Below are 23,224 nucleotides of genomic sequence, written 5' to 3'. Positions count from 1 at the left end.
TCCAAATTAAACACAAAATGCAATGTTTAATGATTACTGCAGTCTCAAAATGATTCAACCCCATTATGACAAGCATCTTCAGTACTTAGTAGAGCACCCTTTTGCTGTTCTGACCTGCTGCAAATGTGATGCCAGCCCCCAGCTTCTGACAGCGCTCCTGAGGAATCTTAGCACATTCCTCAAATGGCCTCCAGTTCAGTTATATTCTTGGGTGTGCGTTTTGAAGCTGCCTTCTTCAAATCCCACCAGAGATGTTCTATGGGGTTCAAGTCAGGCGACTGTGTCGGCAACTCTAGAATCTTCCATTTCTTCTTCTGAAACCAAGCCTTCGTGGACTTTGAGGTATGTTTGGGATCATTGGAAGGTCAAATTACTCCCAAGCTTCCTCACAGACGGCATGAGGTTATTTCCAAAAAATGTCCTGATACTTGACTGAATCCACGAGCCCTCCAGACGCAAGTGCCAGAGGCAGCAAAGCAGTCCCAGAGCATCACTGAGCCACCGCCATGCTTCACTGTAGGCAGGGTGTTCTTTTCAGCATGTGCTTCATTCTTCTTCCTCCACACATAACCGCTGATCAAAAGGCTGAAAAGTTCCAGTTTTGTTTCATCGCTCCGCAGAACATTATTCCAAAACTTCTGCGGCATATGGTTATGATATGCTTTTGGGTCAGTAGTGTTGTACATCTTGGGAGTCCGGGCATGGAGCCCTTCAGTGTTTAGTATGCGCCTTACTGTGCAAACTGAAACCTCAGTGCCTGCTGACACCAAGTATTGTGTTCTATCTCAAGCACACGTGAACTAATCGAGCCCTTGATTGTTGCACCAGGCGTGCTTGAGACAGGGGGTTGAATCATTTTGAGACTGCAGTAGTCATTAAAAGTAGCATTTTTGTGTTGAATTGGGATAAATACCCTAGTAATATTAGTTTCATTGATCTACTTAAACAGCTCTGGTGTAAATTGTTTATTGCAAACAACTGAGAAACTGTAAGTTTGCTAATAAGTCATCCCACGTACCAGCATAATTCTAAACCATCATCCCGGTCCCGAAAAAAACAAGGATCACAGGAGTCAATGACTACAGACCCGTCGCCCTGACCTCTGTGGTTAGGAAGTCCTTTGAGCGCCTTGTCCCACATCAAAAACATCACAGACCCCCCCCCCCTGGACCCCCTGCAGTTCGCCTACAGAGCCAACAGGTCTGTAGGCGACGCTGTCAACATGGCCTCCACTCAGCAGGAACCTACGCCAGGATCGTGTTTGTGGACTTCAATATATGTGTGTATATGTATAAGCAGGATACTCACTCAATAAAGTACTGCAGAAACTCTTTGGACTCCTGTTGGGGGAAACAACATGAGTGAGATTACACCTCAACAACTTACCCAAAGAGAACATTTTATAAATCAAGTGGAACAAGCATCTGTATGAGAGGGGAGTGGGTTATCACATTAAGTTTAAATGCATTTTAAGATACACAAGTCCCAGTTTTACCGGAACAGTTTCTACTTTCTACACTTTTAATTAACAACATACATCTTCATGTAATTCAGATTATACATTAGAACTCACAAAAAAGTAACTTTTAAAACATGAACAACTTATCATCCTTACCATATATCTTTCTTAGCTCTTCATTGTTGATATCTAATAGTACTTTCAGAGACAGATGTGAGAAATACTGGACACATAAAGCCAAAACTAAAAAGGGAAATAGTTGTTGTAACTTGAACTAACTTCTTTAACAATTTGGATTCTGAAGTGTTTAGTTTTGCACTGCTTTTCACATCACAGATCTCTCTTTCTCACCGTGCTGGTGAAATTCCCCTGCACCAGCCCTTCGGTGTACAGCTCCGACTTTAGCCCAGTGACAAAGGTCATGAGGTCATCCACTGTCAGACCCTTAGTGACTGCCTGATACTTCTGAATGACAGACCAGCGACAGTGCTCCAGGATCCTCAAACGGACGTCCCTGCAGGGAAAGACAGTAGGAAAGCAAGCCGACACTGAAATCACTGTTGCTCTATTTGTAAGGATGCAGCTGCTCCTCAGTGGATCTGCCTGCAGTTTGCCTGCTCAAATGTTTGGTAAATGATAAACTGTTTTGTTGAAGAAGATTCATAGATTTGACTACATTGCTATATTTACCTGTTTCCGTGTTGAATAAACATGTGAGAAGATTGTATTATTAAGCTACCAAAACACTGCTTTGGTAGCAAATGAAGGTATGCTGTACACTGAAAAAACTAAAGAGCTTTCACAAACCGGCGAACAGGAGCAGAAAACAAAACTAATACTTAAATGTGACCAACGTACTCTCAACCAGAGGGAATTAGGAATAAATGCTGGTCTCAAATACCAGCCTGCTTCAAATAAAAGCCTGGTACCCTCTGCAATTAAAATGTATTTAAGTATTTAATGCATTTTAACACTAGAACCGCCAACGGGTCAATTTTACCCGCAGCTATTTGTTGATTGTATGTAACTTTTTTTCAATACAATATTCAAGTCTCCCAGTCTGTGACTTTTCCTGAAAGTGTGTTATGTAGCACCCTCTGTTGTTAAAAATTGTCAATATGAAGTTAGATTGAAAAAATTGCCCAAAAAATTCCATTTATACTTATATCCGCCAGCGGGTAATATTTACCTCATAGAAAATGCAGCGTAAACATGACGTGTTGCTATAGCAACGCCTTTTGTCTACTGCGGTTCCTTATAGAGAGATAGATTGAGAGATAGATTGAGAGAGAGAGAGAGAGAGAGAGAGAGAGAGAGAGAGAGAGAGAGAGAGAGAGAGAGAGAGAGAGAGAGAGAGAGAAAGATAGAGAGAGAGAGAGAGAGAGAGAGAGAGAGAAAGAGCGACAGATAGATAGTTATAGATAGATGGATAGATAGTTATAGAGAGATAGACAGATAGATAGACAGATTTGTACCTAAACAAAACACGAGTCTAACACCAAGCGTTTTAATCAGCACTGGTAGCGATATGTTATACTTCATGCTATCTGCACAAACTATATCATATGAAAAGCTGAGAGTCCACAGATTCTATTGGTATAAGTTCCATCCCTGTGCGATCAAAACTCACTGTTCTACATGATAAATAAAAGAACATTGTACCTTGAAAATCAATTGCGGGTACATTTGACCCGTTGGCGGTTTTAGGTATACAGCTACCTCTGGCGGTTCTAGTGTTAAGCATCTTTCTAATGCATATAAGGGTCTTTGAGTTTTTAGAAAAGCGCTATAATTGTCATTTATTTGCATTATTATTATTATTATAATTATTCTATATATTTAAATGTGATAAAGAAACTATTAGTAAAAAGCTGCACTCTTAAATGTTATCATCATTCTTTGAGGCCCTTTGTGTTCAGTTCAATGTTTATTTTGTTCAAAATAAGATAGTTGAAAATAATTACTTTTTCTTTTTATCCCAGTAATGTTTTGTATTTTTGCATTATACTATAATCAGCAGAAATTATTCTTGTGTTAACTTATTTAGAGTAATTGTTATGGCAAATTCAACAATGTTATCCGGATATTTGCCAAATACTGTGAATCCCTATACTTGATGTTGGTGGAATGAAAGGCTGTTTACGGAGTGTGTCTCTGCAGTGTGTGGGACATACTTGCCCAGTCTCTCAGGTTTGATCAGGATGTTGAAGTAGGCTTTCTTCAGCTGCTCAGAGAACATGTTAAAGACGCCCGGTGCAGCGCTGAACTCCGCCAGATGATCCACGACGAGCTTCAGCAGCAGCTAAAAGAGCAGTGGGAGAGAAGTCAGGGTGGTTGTACATATGAAACAAATAATACAATGAACTATAATAACTATAATCTAATTGTTGATGTACTTGTATTATACTTTTACTCCATTAAATCTATGGGAGATATTTTACTTTTGACTCCACTACATTAATCTGAAAGCCTTATTTACAAAAGAAAATGTTAATTAAAAATGCATTTTACACTAAAAACATTTAAGTTAAAGGAGAGGTGTCATGGCCATTTCCACTGATCATAATTCCATTGTTGAGGTCTACTAAAATAGATTTATACGGTGCATTTTTCCAAACTCACATTGGTTTCTCATACAGCATCTCTGTAAACTACGTGTATTCACTGAATTTCACTCTCTGCCTTTAACGGCTCGTTGTAGCTCCAAAAGCTCCAGCCCCCACCCTCCCTGTGAGCACAGTGTGCTCTGATTGGTCGGGACGTTGTGAATCGCACTGAGCTCCGTGGAGGTGTTGCTTCCTTGTTTAGGATACATAGCGAAACACAGCCAAACTCATCCTGAGCACACACAAACTCACATCCGAAGTAAAAACAATAAGTGTGGCTTGATATTGAGTAAGAAAAAGGTTGATAAACGCTGTGAGAATGGGTCTGCAGAGAGAATTTCGCCGCGATCCCAACTGTCTGTTATCAGCCTGCAGCCAGGGAGGAGAAATCAGCAGAGCTGCCTGCTCCCTGCACACAGATGTGTGTGTGAGGAAGTCCGTGGATTGGTCAATTTGGACCAATCAGCGGGGGCTTAACGTAACGGCTCCGCGGACGTAACGTAGCGGCTCTTCGGGATTGGTCCATTTCGTTCCGGGTACCGCTTGACATCATGCCGTACCCGGAACGAAATGGAAGACTCAAATGGCCAGTGACGTATCTCCAACGAGGCGTTTTGGGGAGGTATTTTCTGTGTTAGAGTTTTACTCGCTACAGGGTGTACTTTGAGGGTTTTGACTCTGCACACCGTTTACATGCATAAAAACCTTCATAACACACAAGGGGACGCGTAATAACCGGAAAAGCATGACATGGGAGCTTTAAGAATGGACCTACCAAATATATATACAACATGTATAAAGTATGGTGGATAAAATTGCACCTCAACCAGCTGCAAAAATTATGTTTAAAGGTAGGGTAGGTAATTTTGGAGAAACCAGCTCGAGTGCGCTAGAATTTGAAAATACACAGCCGGAACAAATCTCCCACTTCCTTACAAAGCCCCTCCTCCAACACACACGAACGCACACATGACCAATGAGGGCACGAGATAAGTTTGTGCACAGATGGAAGGCTGACAGGCAGGTAGGCCATCCAATCATTTTAGCCGGGCCGGCTAAAATCATTGGTCGTACTTTTTACAGTATTACGGCTTCCACAGATGAGATTTTTGTATGGATTTATTGTCAAAGCACTTCAGATATTCATTGCTATCGGGATGTTAAGAGCATTCCATGGAATATAACAAAAAGTGTATCTCGAGCCGGTTTCTCAAACTTACCTAGCCCACCTTTAAGTATAAATAATAATAATAAAAATAGGCATAGAATAATATGAATAGCATTTTAAAGTCAGAGGTTATTTTGCTGCCTAGTAAGTACTTTAACTGCTGATACTTTATGTACTTTTTGTTGCCAAGACCTCAAAAATATATTATTTTATAAAAGAAAAGGCTAAGTAATTCCTTAAAACGGCTTGTCACTGTAGTTTTTAATCAGCGCATTTTTTGGGGGACTATTTTCAGTGGTGGATTAATCCACATCTGATCCTTTAGTCGTATCTGGGCCAGCAGGACATTGTATGTGGGATTCATTCAGAATAAACTACAATATTATGTGTTCATGGAAATAAAAGAAACATGTCAGACACTGCAATGGAATGCCTCATTGATGTTTTGGAAACAATGTGAACAAACATTAAGACATTTGATATGTTGATCTTATCTAATAGTTGCTTACTTATAGTTAAAGGGTAACATGATGGTTAATAATAGAGGTTTTATGTCCACCTGATGACTGCAAGTCCAACTTTCTTTCTCTTTTAGCTCTGTTTTTGGTCTCTTCTGACCCCTGAAGGACTTGATATGCCTGCTTGGCTGCTAGATGCTCCACTCTGTCTCTAACTATGTCACACTATGTTAGAGTGTACAGTCTCCTCACCGGCAGTTTGTGGTTGAAACCCTTAAATCCGATAACGAATCCATGCTCTCCGGCCACCAGTTTGTAATCCAGCTGAGCCACATCAGCCTCATAGGCTGGCTCGGCCAAATTGTGAGCCAGGATGTTCACAAAGAGGTCAAACAGAACCAGACTGAAAGAGGAAGAACAATGTTAAACAGAACAGCAATTTAATCCTGTTGTGGTTTTAAGCCGAGGATGAATGCAAGCAAATTTCTTTCTTAAACTCTTACTTGTCAGGACTCTTCTGAATCATCGGGGAGATCAGGTTGAAACGAATATAAGCTAAAAAGACAGAAAACCACATCATTTTACCTTATTTTTTACTGAACAAGTTGTTAATTTAAACCCTTGCTAGAAATGTACAATTATTTATGGACATATGCACAACAGTTACAGAGAACCAGTCGTTTGCTGTAGATCTCAGGCTCCCTGCTACAATAATCAAATCTATTATGTATAATAAAAAATAGGACGGCAATATAAGAATCTTAGAAATGAAATGGTGCAGAAGTTTAACTAAATGTATAAAATATTACAAATATGAAATAAAATGTAAAGAAATGTGTGAAAGGGCTACAGATGTGGGTGTACAGTATTCCGGCAGTGGCTCAGTCAGTAGGGGCTTGGACTGGGAGCTGTAGGGTCGCTGGTTCAAGTCCCCGACCAGACCTAAATATGGAGTGTGGACTCCTTCTTGGAGAGGTCCCAGTTCACCTCCTGCCCTGCCGTGGTGCCCTTGAGCAAGGCACCGGACACCCCCCCTTCCCCCCTCACTCCCCGGGCGCTGTAAGAAGTCATCCAGCGTCGTAGTACCGAAAACTCAGCGTTAACCCCGAAGTTACCTCGCTTACCCCAAATCCTGCCTCTGGCTCACCTTTTGGGATCTTGAACTTGTTGTCCTTTTTGTACCACAGACAGCCTCGCTCGTTGTTCACGATCCGGACAGGAAACTCTGTGTCCGGACAGTCAGTCGCTTTCAGAGAAAAATCGGTCGCTGTGCCATGAAGAAGAAGATCATTTTTGAATTTATGTTTTTAATTGTAGCTCTTTTGTAGCATCATGTGTTGCTTTCTTTGTACTGACCAATATATTTGTTCTCAGCGGGGAGGTGGAGTTCAAGGTTGAGTTCCAAGTCTCCCGCCCAGCGCTGAGCCCACTCCTCTGGGATGTCTGATGAGACAAAACAAAATGATCCCAGGTTAAATATCATTACTTTTTTCTCTTTAGAAAGTTGTTTGGTTAAAGCAGCAAATGCTTTCCTTGCCTGCACACGTTACATACAAATAAATACAATGTTTCGTTAAACAATTAATTTGTGTCAACTGAAATTAAATCTGGGCATTAATTGACTCTCACAATCTTCACAAACAGTAGATAAAGGCTGCTCTGACATTAATCCCAACAAAGTAAATAAAGATATCAAAGATAAATAGCTGTAAATGAGACGCTATGGTGTGTCTGTCTGTGTTGTGTGTTGAGTGTGTGTGCGTGTCTCGCACCCTCCTTGCTGTAGCAGGTACCGAACCATTTCTCTCTGAGTTGACAGTGACCTTCGTTCTCCGGTGACAGCAGCAACAGGTTTGCTTTGTCAGGAGTCAGTAGTGAAAGAGCGGCACTAATGACCTGAAAGCAACAAAAACGTGAAAACACAAAATGGTTAGGAAAGGGTTTCCTTGGCATGTGCGTGTCCCTTCTAACACAGAGAACTCTACTAAAGGATAATTAAAGGAACAATTACAAAGACCATGATCACAACAGGTCTGCCTTTGATGCCCCACAAAACTACAATGGACTGATGAGTATATGACTAAATATGCCAAGACAAAAACTGAAATATTGAGATGGTTTCGTGCGTGTGTCTGATAGGCTTCCATAATACTTAGCAGAGCCTGTAAATATTTTCCAAGCTGGCGAAAATGTACAAGACAAATTCTTGGAAAAGTCACATTGTCTCCCAGGTGGAAAGGCCCTTAAGGTGGAGGGAAGGACAGAATTGATGCACACTTCAACGTCCAGGCTGGCCCAATTTAAAAGATGAGTATGAATGAATGGGAACCTAAGTGCTTATCGGCAATGTAAGACGAAATGTATCAGAGGGCGTTACACTGAACCACCTTTACATATAAACAACAAAGAGAAAGAACATTGTAGCCAGGTGGGAGCGGGTTTCGAAGGGTTCAACCTTACCCAGGGACAATTTATGCATGTCATCTCGTCTGTCTCCATCTTTCAACTCTCTCTAACCAGTAAAGACACTGGTGACCCAAAGATAATCTTTAAAAACAGTTATTATTACTTTATATGATATAACCTTTTTTTGTTAATCAGCAAGCATGTGGTTATATCTGAATGTTGATTGTTTGACTTTTTCCCTTACTAACAGACCACGTCCTGGTTACCTCCTGGTCAAACTCAAACATGAGCTGGTCTCCAGTCAGGAAGTCCTCTTTGGGAAACAGCTGCATGTTCTCACAGATGTTCTCCACAAACTCGATGGGATCTGTCTGTCAGTCCAGAAACAACCAGAGACAACATCAAATTACTAATCATATTTTGATAAAATACAAATGAGTGTTCTCGTTAACTTATATTCATGTATATAAAATAAACAGCAGAGCTGTCATGTCTTTGTTGCCTTAATTATTGGTTTAATAAATATCAGTTTATCTATATATCATTATTACCCTTGGTAAAATACGTGTTCTGTTAAGTTAAATCATTAAAAACATATACATACAGTAAAGGAGTAAAGGTCCATTCCATAGACTCTAATATTAGCGATGATATACAGGAATGAAATGAATTATTGCTATCCTTGTCATCATCATAACTACTAGTAGTTTTAATGAAGATTAATTATTTCCTAGAAAAAAAACACATTAACGCAGAGAAGAGCTGATTCATCTAATCTGCTGACTGAACTGTTATTTGGCTGTAAGCACATTCATTTATCCAGAGACGTGTGTACAGTGTGTGTCTGTGCAGCAGTACCTGCTCCTGATAGTGGAACTCGTTGGCTTCTATCTTCTGAATTTCCTCATAGATCCTGGAAAAAAGTAAATAATATATAAAAAGATATTGTTGGCTTTCTAGAGTTGCTTGACTACTTTAAAGGGGGCTGGGCATAGTTATATGACAATTTATTTGTATCTTATTACATATCAAATTCTTATATTTGTGTAAAGGTTGTTTCGAGAATTATTTTCTCAACAACACATTAACTGTAAGTTTATAAAACAAAACAAAAAATGAAGGTCTGTTTCTGCAGCAGTGCCCCATGGTACCCAGTGTTTCCCCTACCATTGTCTTGGAGGGGCGCTGCGCCCCGCCAACGGAGCCCCGCCAACGGAGCCCCGCCAAACGGAGCCCCCCGCGCGCGTGTGCGTGCGTGTGTGTGTGTGTGTGTGTGTGCGTGTGTGCGTGCGTGTGTGTGAGGAGCCTTACCTCTGCTGGGGCCCAAGAGTTTGGAGCATCTTTAGGTACTGGAAAACCAAATGGACAACCTGCACAGAGACAAATATTGAAGCATTGAGAAGTAAAAAAACCGAAACTGTTTAATCTAATTATATTTTTTTGTAACTTTTTAAACAGTCAAGGTTAACCAGTACATGTTGCTGTACGAGGTGTTGACCTGGTAGAAGTTCTGGAAGCCCAGGTTAGTCAGGGTGATGGAGATGGAGAAGATGGAGTAGGTGGTGTTCTGGTCGAAACCTGTCTCGCTGTTTCCTCCAAACAGAGCCATAGCCCAGCACCTGAATACACACACAAAGACAAACATAGTTTACACAATGAGTCCTGTGCAAGCATTTACCAGTTATTGCCTGTTTCTAATCAGTCATTTCTTTATGTCTCACTTCTTCCTGAGCAGAGACAGGATGCTGCCTGTTCCTTCATGTCCGATCAGCCAGGAGATGTAGTGAAGTGGCTTCACTCTGCCAAAATACAAAACATTTGTGAATTGTTATCTGATTGGAGAGATAATGTGCTCTACACCATCACTAACAGTAGTGGTGAGTTTCATTTAACTACTGCACTGAAGTACAATTTTGATTAACTAACCTTTGCTTGACTTCAGCAATTAAATATAAAAAATGCAGTATATAATTATATATGGAGTATGGTAGTAAAGTTAGGTTGAATGAGGTTCATCAGGGCCAGCAACAACATTTAAAGTAATATTAATTAGTCGTGTTTGAAAAGTATATATTTTTTGATACCAAGTACTTTTTGTATAGAATAAATACTTACTTCAAATGCAGGACTTTTATTTATATGTTATTTTATTTCTACAATTACTACAGATCATTCTCTTGACAATCTTTTTCTTACTACACTAAAGGACAAGATCTGAGTGAGTACCATCACTAATTACTTATTATTCCAGAGAAAATGAAAAATAAATCCAACTGTAGACAAATGATAAATTAGGATGGAGAAAAAGACTGACAGAAGAGATGTAAGAGCTCCTGTTTCGCAGCACATTGGGTCCAGTGTTAATCCTGCTTTTTCTGAACAACATTTTTTAAAACCTGCCTCTGCACATGTTTGTACATTTTTCTTTGGTCGATGTTCTAATGCTAGTATTAAACAATGACGCACCTGTAATGTTTCCCCTGCGGTGGTACGGCCCAGCTGATGTTCAGAGCATGAACCTTCCTCACAGGGACCACTGCAAAACACATGCGTATGTATCAGTATGTTTTTAATAAAAAATTAGATTGATGATTCTTCTGATTTCATCTTAGACCGATATGAAAAGAAAAAGCTGTTATAGGTTAGCCAGCATGAATGCTCCCAAAAGGGCAGTTTCTTCTTATGCCATATTAACATATTGATATTTAATAATAACATATACACATGTAGGGGCCGTGGGATTCTAATCTATTCATATGATAACATGCATATAATATAATGCCACTACTTTCTGACCTCGGTAGAGTTTGTTGAAGGCTGGAGTGTCAAACGGCTGCAGGAGGTGAGAGAAGTCCGCTTTGAGTTCCCCACTAAACACAAGAAAACACAAAACATAAATCTTTTTTTTTTCATTTACATCAGGGGTCTCAAACTCTAGGCCCAGGGGCCAAATCCAGCCCGCGACTTCATTTGATGTGGCCCTGCAAGAGCTTGCAAAGAATATAATACGTTTATTATACGGTTACATGCCACTTTACAGAAGCAGGTTGCCCATAAACTACATGTCCCACAATGCATCTCGTTTTGTGACATGCGCACTGAAGAGACTTGCAATTATTTTCCCTGGACTTCTGCTTTCAGACGTAGTTAATTACTAAGTTATTATCCTATCCGATAATAATCCAATTCAGAGGCAATAATGTAATATAATACATTATTTTATATATATATTATATATTTATATAGTTACAACCGGCCCTTTGAGTGCAACCTTTATGCGAATGTGGCCAGCGATGAAATTTAGTTTGACACCCCTGCTTTACATGATTAGTTTTTGCCTGATTGTCGTTAGTATTGTCGTGCTGGCCCATGTACTGGGGTCTAGTCCCTAGAAAACTAAGCATAGGCGGCCACCAAGCAAGCAAATCGCACCATGAAGACTGACAAGCTCTCCAGACAGGTGGACAAACTTTGAACATCCCACAGAGCACCATTAAATCCTTTATTCCAAAATTGAAAAGAATATTGAACCACAACAAACCTGCCAAGAGAGGGACCCCACCCAAACTCACCGTGCATGGAGGGCATTAAACCGAGAGGCAACAGGGACACAAATGTCCCCCTGAAGGAGCTTGTAGATCAGAGTACATAGGACAACTTTATGACATACAGGACACTCCATTCAGCTGGGCTTTATGGACATGTGGCAAGAAAAAAGCCATTGATAATAAAGAAAAATATTGAAGTAAATCTGTATTTACTTCAATCTGTATTTACTTCAATATTTAGGGTCATTGTCCTGCTGCACCACCCAACCTCGGCTGAGTTTCAGATTCTCTGACAGTGTCTTGTAGGATATCATGATAATCTTGAGAATAATTTTTTCTAGTGATGATTGCAAACTGTCCAGGCCCCGAGTCAGCAAAGCAGCTCAAATTCGTGATGGCTCCAGATCCAATGATACCTACAAGCCTTCAGCTGTTACTCTGGGGTTCATTTTGACCTCATTGATCATCCTACATTGGCTTTTGGAGACTTTGCTATGCGCCCACTTCTAGGGAGCATTGACACACTTTTAAATTGGCTCCTTTTATAGACAATGTGTCTAAATATGGATTGATAAATAGCTTAACTTGTGAAGATGACTTTCTTTGTAACTCTCTCCAGCTTTTAAGAAAATCAACAATTCTTGATCGTAGGTCTTCTGAGATCTATTTTTTCGAGGCATGGTTCACATCAGCAGATGCTTCTTGTTAATAATAAACAAAAAATACCGGGGGGGTGAATACTTATGCACGCTCAAATTTCTATTTTATTTTATTATAATTTATTGTTTGTTTAACAATAAAAAAAACATTTGGCATTTCCAAAGTTGTAGGCATGTTGTGTACATCGAATAATCTGGTGAACAATACAAATATCTTGTGTACTGAATTGCTTTATTCATGCAGGGATAGTAGTTGTAGTACACTTACTTGTTGGGAACTTTGCTGAAGATTTCTCTCACCCACTGCTCCAGAGTGTCTAGAGTTTCTAAACAACAAAGTACACAGTCAGAAAGCAGAACATCTAAGCTGCAGCTGAAACCTTATGTTCACCTCTGCTGGTGGTTTAACTTGTTAAGCTGGATGTCAACATGTTGATTTAGGTTACTATATAAAAGTTATGTTATGTTGCTACCTGTCATCTTATTGAGAAGGAAAGGAGGAGAGGTGGAGAAGAGAAGGGAGAGGAAGAGATAGGAGATAGGAGAGGAAACTAGAAAGGAGATGTGATGCACTTTTACAAATTGTAATGCTAATGAAATGTAATTCTTGCTTTAACTCGACAATATATACTCCTAAAATGACCAAATCTCTCATGGATGATCAGAGTCCCGGCCTGAAGAAAGCACCATTAGCATAGTCACTCATCTACATAGCGCCCCCTGCTGGGACCAGGAAGTAACCATTTTTGGACTAAAAAGTCCTCCTCCTCCCAGATTATTCAGATCCCTCTGAAATGTGATTAGATAAGCTTTACGAGGTGGAGGAAGCTCCAAAGTGAAAGTTGTGTGTCTGGGTGTAACGGCTTGGTTGTGGCAGCGCGGCAAATTACGATCCTTCGCCATGAGCAAAGAAATGCTGTAACTCGCATGTGTGATGAGGGCACCGCCCTGAAGACATCTATAGGCCAATTTTCAATCACAGTCATAGCGCCCCCTTGTGACCACAGGAAGTTACTGTTGCTAGACTTCGGCTTATAGTTCTCAGCAGATTAATCAAATCACCTTCATATTTCGCCAGCTTAATATCGAGACATTCACCTTGCCTGAAGCTTGTGCGGTGTCGTACAACGCTGTTGCAGTGGCTACGCATTGTTCGCTATCAACAGGAAGTACTTATTTTGTGCTAAGCGATGCATGTACAAGCACGACACTTGGCAAACACATTAACAGTGATGCTTTTAGTTAACTGATATGGTTGTTGTGTTTTGCTGTGGCAAGGTGGCTCTATAGCGCCCCCTAAAATACCTCACATCTTTTTAAAGCAGATGGACTTTGCCTGAACAAGTCAGGAGTCAAATTAAAATAGTTTAGCTCTAACATATTCAACTGCCTGTGTCATCAATCTGTTCCCTCTGCCAAGGACAAGCGACTAGAGGAATCAAAACAGGAGAAAGACACAACACAACGTGCCGAAAACCTTGAAGAAGTATCACTCTGCCCGCCTGAGGAATGTCTTGATTATGGGAGACCTATGAGACAAATGGAGGAGTCTCCACCGCCCTTCACCCCCCCTATCAACGCCTTTGAGGATACTCTTCCTTCGCCCCCCAGTTCTCTTCTCTCCGCTCACCCTTTCACCCTCGTCCCCCTTCCTGGAGTTCAATGACCGCATGAAGGAGATATAAAGGCGTGGCAGCAAGTGCCTCACCCCTGTCCCTCAACGACGCCAACCTACATCAACGAAGCAGACACGTGCACCATCTCCCCCGTCTTCATCACCATGCCTACCACAATCATCCAAACCAAAACCTACACCACCTCCTCCCCCTTCAAGACAGCATCTGAAGTCTCCGAACCCTGATAAGGATGTGTGTGTACAAAAGGCAGCAAGCTCTAACTGATATGTGCTGGGTCCAGGCTCAAGGGCGTATGGCACTCTCAACTCTTTCCAGGACAAGCCGGGGCACTGCCTGCTGGTAGATTTGCCGATATCTGTGTTGATAGGTAATAGATTAAGAACGGTGAATCTGCCTAGGAACAGAAAGCGCTCAAATGTTTGTGTGAATTTATCAAATTTAGCAGTGATTCCACGTCAGCCAAAGCTTGTCACAAAAGATCTGACTGATAGTGTATTTAACAAACTTAAACTAGCTTTATTAAATGTCAGATCTTTGGCAGGAAAAACATTTTTAATCAATGATTTTATCACTGAGCACAATCTCAATTTTATGTTTTTAACTGAAACATGGATAGACCAAAAGAACAGCGCAAAAGAATCAACCCCTCCCAACTTTAGTTTTATGAGTCAGGAATGAACGTATAAGAAAGGAGGTGGAGTTGCTATTTTGTTCAATGATTCCCTTCAATGCAGGAAGACATCTTATGGGAACTTTGCTTCCTTTGAATATGTGGCCCTTCAGCTGAAATGCTCCTCTCGAGCTCTGGGTGGGACTTTCGGCAACAGTTCTAAACTGGGTTGAATCCTACTTAAAGGACAGAAAAAACGTTGTTGCTATAGGTAAATACACATCTGAGTAGACAAATATGACATGTGGGGTACCTCAAGGCTCCATCTTGGGGCCTCTTCTCTTTAACATCTACATCAGCGGTTTTCAAAGTGTGAGGCGCGCCTCCCCTGGGGGGCGCCAGAGAGCTTCAGGGGAGGCGCAGCGTGAGAAAAAAATAAAGAGAAACAATGAAATCTAGCTCGTTAACTTCAGCTAACTTTATGCGAGCGGCAACATGGATCGATTTTTAGTGAAGTTACCTAAAGTGAGAGAGGAGACAGCGTCTGGCCACCCCAGTTGGCAGCTTTGTTTTGAAATAAAAGTTGTGGCTCATCGGACATTTATCAGAGAAAATCCCTGATGTCCGAGTGCAAGTGAATGCAGCACAAGACGCGAGCCTTGTAACCCTGGCGCGAGCGAGGAAATGTGATTGGCGGCGATTTCATTTGAACGGGCGGCAGAAAACGAGAAGCATTCGGACCCAAGTACACGGAAGGAATAAGGTATTTGCGGTCTACAATGACAGAGAAGACACTGTCAAGTTTGGCTGTGCTCAGCATTGAATCAAAACGCACTAAAGCTTTGGATGTTAATACGTTTGTGAGGCGTTTTGCTGAACAAGATGGTAATCGCCGCATTCAGCTGTAATAGGCATGCCAACTTGATGCTCTGCTCACGGATGACTCGAGCATTAAAAACTGTTAAGATGATGACCTTACGTGTGTACATATATTTTTTTCTTTGTGGGGCTCTGCCCTGAGAAAGTCAAATAAGATGGTGTGTAAAACTACACTGCCCAGACAAAAATAAGTAACCACTTTGATTTAACTAGGCCAGTAGGTAAGGGCATTCCACTGGATAATAATACCCCTGCTTTATAGCAACAACAATAATAATAATAATAATAGCAATAATAATTGGGAGGGGGGGCGCGGCTGTTCTTATATTCTCTGAGGGGAGGCTCACCTTCCCACACTTTGAAAACCCCTGATCTACATGCTACCACTGGCTCAGATAATGAAAAACAACCAAATAAGTTACCATAGCTATGCGGATGACACACACATTTACATAAGCATTTCACCAGGAGACTATGCTCCAATTCAAACTCTGAGTAAGTGCATTGAACAAATCAATGACTGGATGTGTCAGAACTTTCTCCAATTAAATAAAGATAAAACTGAGGTAATGGTTTTTGGAGCCAAGGAAGAATGAATAAAAGTCAGCGCTGAGCTTCAGTCTGCAATGTTCAAAACAACAGATAAAGCCAGAAATCTAAGTGTAGTCATGGACTCTGACCTGAGTTTCAACAGTCACATTAAAACAATTACTAAGTCAGCCTACTATCACCTAAAGAATATATTGAGGATTAAAAGACTAATGTCACAGCAGGATTTGGAAAAACTTGTCCATGCTTTTATCTTCAGTAGACTCGACCACTGTAATGGTGTCTTTACAGGTCTCACAAAAAAATATATTAGAAAGCTGCAACTAATTCAGAACGCTGCTGCTCGAGTCCTCATTAACACTAAGAAAGTGGATCACATCACTCCTGTTCTGAAGTCTTTACACTGGCTTCCTGTTTGTCAAATAATTGATTTCAAAATACTGTTGCTGGTTTATAAAGCTTTGAATGGTTTAGGCCCAAAATACATTTCTGACCTGCTGCTAAATTATGAACCATCCAGAACTCTCAGGTCTTCAGGGACTGGTCTGCTTTCTGTCCCCAGAGTCAGAACTAAACATGGAGAAGCAGCGTTCAGTTATTATGCTCTAAATATCTGGAACAAACTACCAGAAACCTGCAGGTCCGCTGCAACTCTTACTACTTTTAAATCCAGGCTGAAGACCTTTCTTTTTGCCGCTGCTTTTAATTGATATATTCAGGCTTATTATTTTTAGGGTTAAAGTCATTATTGGGGTTAAAGTTTCCTCGTAGGTGGTTAAAGTCCCCTACAGTACGTGTGCCGTTTTGGTTTCAAGACCCTGGTTCGCAGAGGACACCAAAGAAATCCAAGAAAAGACAAGTTAAACTTAACTAATAATGTGCATTTAAAAAAGAGGAATAGTTTGGCGAAAACTAAAAGGTACCATGGGGTACAGGAATTCGTTTTGGTTTCAAGACCCTGGTTCATGGAGGATACCAAAAAAGTCCTAGAAAGACAAGGTGAACTTAACTATGTGCATTTAAAAATGTGTGTGTGTTCTGCAGCAGTGCCCCATGGTACCCAGTGTTTCCCCTACCATTGTCTTGGAGGGGCGCTGCGCCCCGCCAACGGAGCCCCGTGCCCCCCGAAATTCAAGGTGTTTAAAAAAAATATATATATATATATATATAGCACCAAATTGCAACTAATCTATATCTACTGTCACTTTTCACATTGAACATGTGCTCTTTTATTAAATAAACTAAACGCTTTCATTTTAAGTTGTGAGTTTAGTGTTTTTGACCCTAAGAAACACTGATGCATTAATCAATAACAATAATCCACAGCTCTCTGCTCCAGAGGATTTTAAAAATATATATCCCAATGCCCCCCCCCCCCACTCAGGCAGCACCCCCCCAAAGCAGTAAACCCAGGGGAAACAACACTGGACCTAAATCATGTGAGTGTGTGTGTATGTGTATGTGTATGTGTATGTGTATGTGTATGTGTGTGTGTGTGTGTGTGTGTGTGTGTGTGGTTGGAAAAATATGATTCCCACGTAGGGAAATGTAGTGAGGAAATCAGTTCAACAATGCCGCAAAACGAAGCGGTGGCAAGAAGTAGCTTATTTGCACACATTCACGGGACAACTCAGGTTAATGATACAGATTGGTATGTGACAATGGCGATTCGGTGCTGCGCATGCAGGGATCCTGGAAGCACCCCGACGTGCGTTGACTTGCGTGTCAAGTACCCTCCCCTCCTCCGAAGGACTTCAAAGTTATGGCAGACCCACAGCCACAGACAAATCCTTCAAATGATTCTGGTGGACTTCAGATTTTGTCCGTCAGATTAAAAAAAAGGGATTTTTCCCCCTGTCACCGAAAAACCTGATGATCAGGGATTGCCATCTCAAGAGAGATGGAGGAGGAGGAGGTGTAGGACAATGAAAAAGGAGAGGAGGAGGAATGAAGATTGGAATCAAGGGAGGAGAGGAGGAGGAGAGTCAAGGGGAGGATAATGAAACAGGGAATGAGACAGGATAGGAGAGTGTAGGAGGAGGAGGAGTGTGTGATTACCTTTGGACTGCACAGTTAGCGTCATGTAATGAGCGGAGTAATATCTCCTCCAGAAGTCTCTGAGCCTCTGGTAGGTGTTGATCTGCTTCTCTCTGGGTTCGTGCTTCAAAGTCTGAGCATTACCTGAGAGAAAATCAAACCACTTCTTCACATCCCCATCAACTCAGAAACAGAACTTTATAAACCCTTCATTTAGAATAAGACATGAAAAGGATTTAGTGAAAAAATGTTGAGCATTTCAAAAAAAGAACGTTATTCTTACCCCAGCAAAACTTTCTCATAGGGTGTCCCGGTTTAGCAAGACTCCCGAACAGCATCTCCTTTCGATGTGAGTCAGAAGGCCTCGCTAACTGGTACTCTGAGACAGGAAATTAGAAAAGTGACATGAATAAAGAAGAAATCTGAAAAATAGTGTGACTCGAGCCGAAAGTCTGGTGGGTAGTAGTACTGCTAGTATAGCAGAACATTTGGAGCATAAAAGTGATTCAAACTTACCTAAGGCAAATTAAAGGGGCACTAGTTCAGTGTTAAGATGTTGAGAGTATCTGAGTACACAAAGAATGTGATAGTGTGTAGATGGCATCAGTGTAGACTCACCACTGTCCACAGCTTCCACCTCTCTGTCGATGGCATCTTCTATCATCAGAGGACAGATAAAGAACTGAGCCCATCTGGAAGAAAAAAATGTAAACTATTATTAAGAGGTCATAATGTTATATAGAAAATAGAGCTGAAATTAACAAACAAGGGGACAGAGCCTTTGCTGTCAGGGCTCCTGGACTTTGGAGCAACCTGCCTGAGGAGATCAGGGTTGCAAACTCCGTCTGCTTATTTAAATCTCTTTTTAAAAAAAGAAACTTTTAGAACGGCCTTTATGTAATTTCATTTTTGTTCTAACAGTTTGAAAGGTGCTACATAGATAAAATTCATTATTCAGCTTTTTTTTTCTTTAGACAAACCCATACAATTAGGTCACAGACGAGGTGGTTCTCTGATCCAGCCTCACCTGTCAAGTGCCTCTCTGAAATATTTCCTCTGCACGTCGAACTGAAAGATGGTTCTCTCGCAGTCAGTGGAGGCGTTGTCGCTTCCGCCATGCTTCTTTAGGAAGGCGTCGAAGCCGTTCTCGGCTGGGTATTTCTCACTGCCCATAAACACCACTGAACATTAGAGAGTAGGGAATAAAAAGGTTAAGAAGAAATCAGGAGAAGAGAATTTTAGCCACATAAATACAATTATTTTCTCGTGTATCTAAAACACTATCAAGATGCAGCATTAAATGGACTCACTGTGCTCCAGGAAGTGGGCGAGGCCAGGCAGATCTTCTGGGTCACTGAAGCTCCCAACACTGATGCACAGAGCAGCTGCAGCCTGGAAACAAATATACACATTTTCAACTTGTATCCAAGCATTTAACACTTTTCCTGTCCCCTAGGAATACTGTAAGATATTTTATCTTTGGGGCGGTGGTGGCGAAGTCCACAGGGACTTGGCTTGGGAACTGGAAGGTCACCAGTTCAAGTGCTACCGAGGTGTCCCTGAGCAAGGCACCGTTCCCTACACTGCTCCCCGAGCGCCGTACATAATGGCAGCCCACTGCTCCTAACACTAGGATGGGTCAAATGCAGAATGTAAATGTCCCCCTCTGTGGGACGATTAAGGGTATATAAATAACAAATAATAAAATAAATAGATTAAGCTAACTTCACTAAAAACCTTTTACTAACAGTATCCACTGACGGGCGATACAAATGACATCATAACTTTCATTATTCAACTATACATTTAAAAATACATCACACATTTGTAGTTTAATTCATTGGGGACTACTTCCAATGGCGGATTAATCCACATTTGGTGCTTTTATGAGTAATCGGGGCAGCAGATATGCACACGAGATTTTTTAACAAGAAAAATATATAACATCTGCAGGCTTTTGTTGTTTGCTTTAATACAATAGTGAACTGAATCCTAAATATATATTAAATAAGTACATTCAGGGATAGAAACATTCACCCCCCCCACCTGCTTCTCAGAGATCCCTTTCTTCTTCTTCCCTGCATTCTCCTCGTCCAGCTCATCAAAGTCGCTGTCCTGCTCCTCCTCTTGGTCCTCCTCCTCATCCTCCTCTGAGCCCTCACCAGAATCTTCTTCTTCCTCACCTTTGCTTTCTTCCTCCTCATCCTCTCCATCTTCTATCTTCCCGTTGACCTCTCCATTTTCACTTCCTTCTGTCCCATTCTCCCCACTGAAGTCGGAGATAAGGAGTACTCGGAGGCCGTTACTCAGCTCAATGTGTCTGCAAAGAGTGGGAGAATATTTTAAACACAAAGCTTACAATGTCTTTAGGAGAAAAACTTAATGTAGTAACTGTAAAGACACAAGTTGTTTTGTTTAGTTACATTAGATTACAATACATTAATTTAGCATTTACTGGCTTACGCACATCATTTACACCCTGGGATTTTTATAAATACTGGTTCAAGAGGAGTTTTCTTTTGAATAAAAAAACCTATTTTTACATTAGGTGTTTCTTACCAAAGCTCATTGTGTGTATAATTGAACAAACTTGATGAATGCATTTCACTCCTCATAAAACATTTGTTAAGCAGCTTTTTTAAATATCTTTTATCCTGTATTGTTATTCACTGCCGTTGTGGGAGCATTGCTTCTCTGTTCTGCATGTTACTGCCACCACCGCATCTGGACTTGATGTTCCAAACTGGTCAACAAAGTACTTAAAACAGTACTTATTATAATATATCAAGAGAGAGTATACTATCGCACTGACTGCTATATAAAAATCCTCAAATAAAATGTATAAGACACGGTCTCCGTCTCCCACCTGTATTTCTTAGGGTCACTGGGAGATTTGATGATATCCAAGTCCCCCTGGTCTTCTGTAGGCACTTTTTGACCTCCATCCCAAGCAGCCGCCTGCTCCTGTGGTGGCGGTGGCTCACCCTGGTCTGGGGCAGAAGCCTCTAGTTGAGCACCACAACCATTCACTGACTTGTTGGTCTGAGGCATTTTGACAGAGTCCTCTGGAATGTCAGCGCTACGGATGCAGGAAAGCACACAGGTAAATAATTAGTTTCTGTCAAAATGTTAAAAAAAATCTATCCAACAATAACCATTTAGCTACACTGCTCGTCAAAAAAAATTCACCAACTGGATTTTCCTAAGCAATAATTAATAATAACATTTTAATGTAATTATTTTTCCTGAGTGTCTGTGTTTTTTTCAAATAGTTTAAACACTCTCTTCTATCTCTACTTGCATACTGTAATCACCAGTACTTGGTGGTGAATGTAACAAATACATTCCTTGACATTACACAACATTAAACAATGTTAAAACAAAACAACTGATTAAAGGACCACTCTGAGTATAAAGAGGGAGACATAACAAATGTAAATGTATAAGTCAGAATGCTGAATCGTTATACCAGCAGGCCTTAAGAAGAACACATATTTGTACAACAATGAATGTGGATAACGTTCTAAATCAATAAAATAGGATTCACTTAAACAGTCTTTTCAAAGCCAGGGCGGAGAGGAGCAATTATTACATTGAATAGAAACTCTTTTAATGTGCATACAATCATGGGATTACCTTTGTAACATAGATACATAGATTGCAAACCTTTCAATAAATCAGTTATTAAATAATAATTTGCTTGGCGCTAAAGAAGTCCCTATGGCAGATTCCTAAATCCGATTAGGTTAATAACTACATATTCAACATACACATGACATGGGTGTGATGCTCCGGTGTACACATATTTATTTTAACATGAAGAATATCTATTCGTGCCCATTTGTAAGTAGAGAATAATATTACGAGAAGAACTGACTTTCAAAGATTAACCTTTAACAATGTAGTAACAGGATCAGATGTATCTTCTCCTGTTATAAAAACTATTGGAGTCAAAACATTTAACATGTACGATTCGTCGATAAAAAATGTCAGAAAGAAAATGTGAGAAACATGTGAAGTGATGGTACGGAGCTGTGGTGGACTGAGCCTCACGTTAATATGTGTTGCTATTATAAGGGACATGACATATCGCAACAGGAACTGCTGGGAAGCTAGCAAGCTAACTGTTTGAGCTAACTTAAAAACATCCTCATACCATCACCGCTGCTACTTCAGTAAGGCAGTGACTTGCTTAGACCACTAAGTCGAATAGTAGGCTACATTGGCTTTGGCTCAATGGCTACCGGCTTCGTTAGCGTTAGCTGATACTGGTTTTGGGTAATCCTGTTATTGAGAATGACCATCTTAACGTAGATTGTTAAACAGCTAGTTTAGCCACAGTGGCTACATTACGAGTCGTGTTGTGTAGCCATTAACAAGCCAGCTAGCTTAGTCTAAACTCTAAATAATGACATAACAGTTTCGTTTGATATACTTTGACATAAGGAGGCTCTCACCTTTGTTTCTGCCAGCTTAATGTTTATGGACGTAACAGTTTCAGTACAGCCGCCTAGCTTTGGTTAGATAGCGGTTAGTCAAAACAAAGCCTGTGATTCGCTGAAAGCAAATCAATCACAAACAAACGGGCTGTCTGATTGGTGGAATCTATGACGAGAGATTGAGTTTGACTGAAAAACACTGAGTAGTGATGGACATGGATATAGTTTATAATGAATACAACATTAATAAACTGAAAATATCCTAATATATTTTAATAGGTTCAGATAGCAAGCATTGATGATTGATTCACTGCTATTGTTTATATAATATTTTATTATTTTGTATATGTTCAAACTGTTTGAGTAAAAATGTGCAATAAAAGATCAAATATCATGATATCATGATATCAAATATCATGTTTGAATCAAACATGATATTTGATCTTTTATTGCACATTTTTACTCCTCACGTCTGATAATATATTTCTGTCTATTTTATTTCCTTCTATTTTCTTCATTCTAAAAAACTCACAGTTCATTTACTTTTTTCTTATAAAAGTGTCATGCTTCCATCTTTTCAAAGAGAATGTAAAACCTTTTATATATGTTTTATTTATTTTGGTTTATTTTCATATATATTTTTCATATTTTTTTTTTAGTTTTGTCTGTCTGTATATGGTTTTAATGTTGTGTAATGTCAAGGAATGTATTTGTTACATTCACCACCAAGTACTGGTGGTTACAGTATGCAAGTAGAGATAGAAGAGAG

The 23,224-nt window shown here is 40.4% G+C and overlaps 1 protein-coding gene across 1 annotated transcript in view; it reads right to left on the bottom strand.

The window, feature by feature from the left end:
• Positions 1–22,559, bottom strand: part of LOC117495668 (nardilysin-like) — a 28,089-nt gene extending 5,530 nt beyond the window's left edge. Inside the window, exons 1-24 of the mRNA XM_034147083.1 lie at positions 22,474–22,559; positions 20,883–21,095; positions 20,063–20,336; positions 19,327–19,408; positions 19,044–19,197; positions 18,635–18,708; positions 18,300–18,395; positions 18,038–18,160; positions 12,573–12,630; positions 10,894–10,967; positions 10,564–10,633; positions 9,819–9,896; positions 9,596–9,716; positions 9,409–9,467; positions 8,956–9,010; positions 8,364–8,468; positions 7,464–7,587; positions 7,048–7,134; positions 6,839–6,958; positions 6,195–6,246; positions 5,944–6,094; positions 3,634–3,761; positions 1,811–1,973; positions 1,309–1,340 (exon numbers count right to left, since the gene is read on the bottom strand). Of these exons, the coding sequence (XP_034002974.1) occupies positions 1,309–1,340; positions 1,811–1,973; positions 3,634–3,761; positions 5,944–6,094; positions 6,195–6,246; positions 6,839–6,958; positions 7,048–7,134; positions 7,464–7,587; positions 8,364–8,468; positions 8,956–9,010; positions 9,409–9,467; positions 9,596–9,716; positions 9,819–9,896; positions 10,564–10,633; positions 10,894–10,967; positions 12,573–12,630; positions 18,038–18,160; positions 18,300–18,395; positions 18,635–18,708; positions 19,044–19,197; positions 19,327–19,408; positions 20,063–20,336; positions 20,883–21,067 (2,465 nt within the window). The 5' untranslated portion in view covers positions 21,068–21,095; positions 22,474–22,559. The remainder of the gene's footprint in view (positions 1–1,308; positions 1,341–1,810; positions 1,974–3,633; positions 3,762–5,943; positions 6,095–6,194; positions 6,247–6,838; positions 6,959–7,047; positions 7,135–7,463; positions 7,588–8,363; positions 8,469–8,955; positions 9,011–9,408; positions 9,468–9,595; positions 9,717–9,818; positions 9,897–10,563; positions 10,634–10,893; positions 10,968–12,572; positions 12,631–18,037; positions 18,161–18,299; positions 18,396–18,634; positions 18,709–19,043; positions 19,198–19,326; positions 19,409–20,062; positions 20,337–20,882; positions 21,096–22,473) is intronic.
• Positions 22,560–23,224: the final 665 nt, after the last annotated feature.

The sequence above is a fragment of the Trematomus bernacchii genome, unplaced genomic scaffold (assembly GCF_902827165.1).
Source record: "Trematomus bernacchii unplaced genomic scaffold, fTreBer1.1, whole genome shotgun sequence".
NCBI lineage: Eukaryota > Metazoa > Chordata > Actinopteri > Perciformes > Nototheniidae > Trematomus > Trematomus bernacchii.
This window is presented reverse-complemented; position numbering and strand designations above follow the sequence as displayed.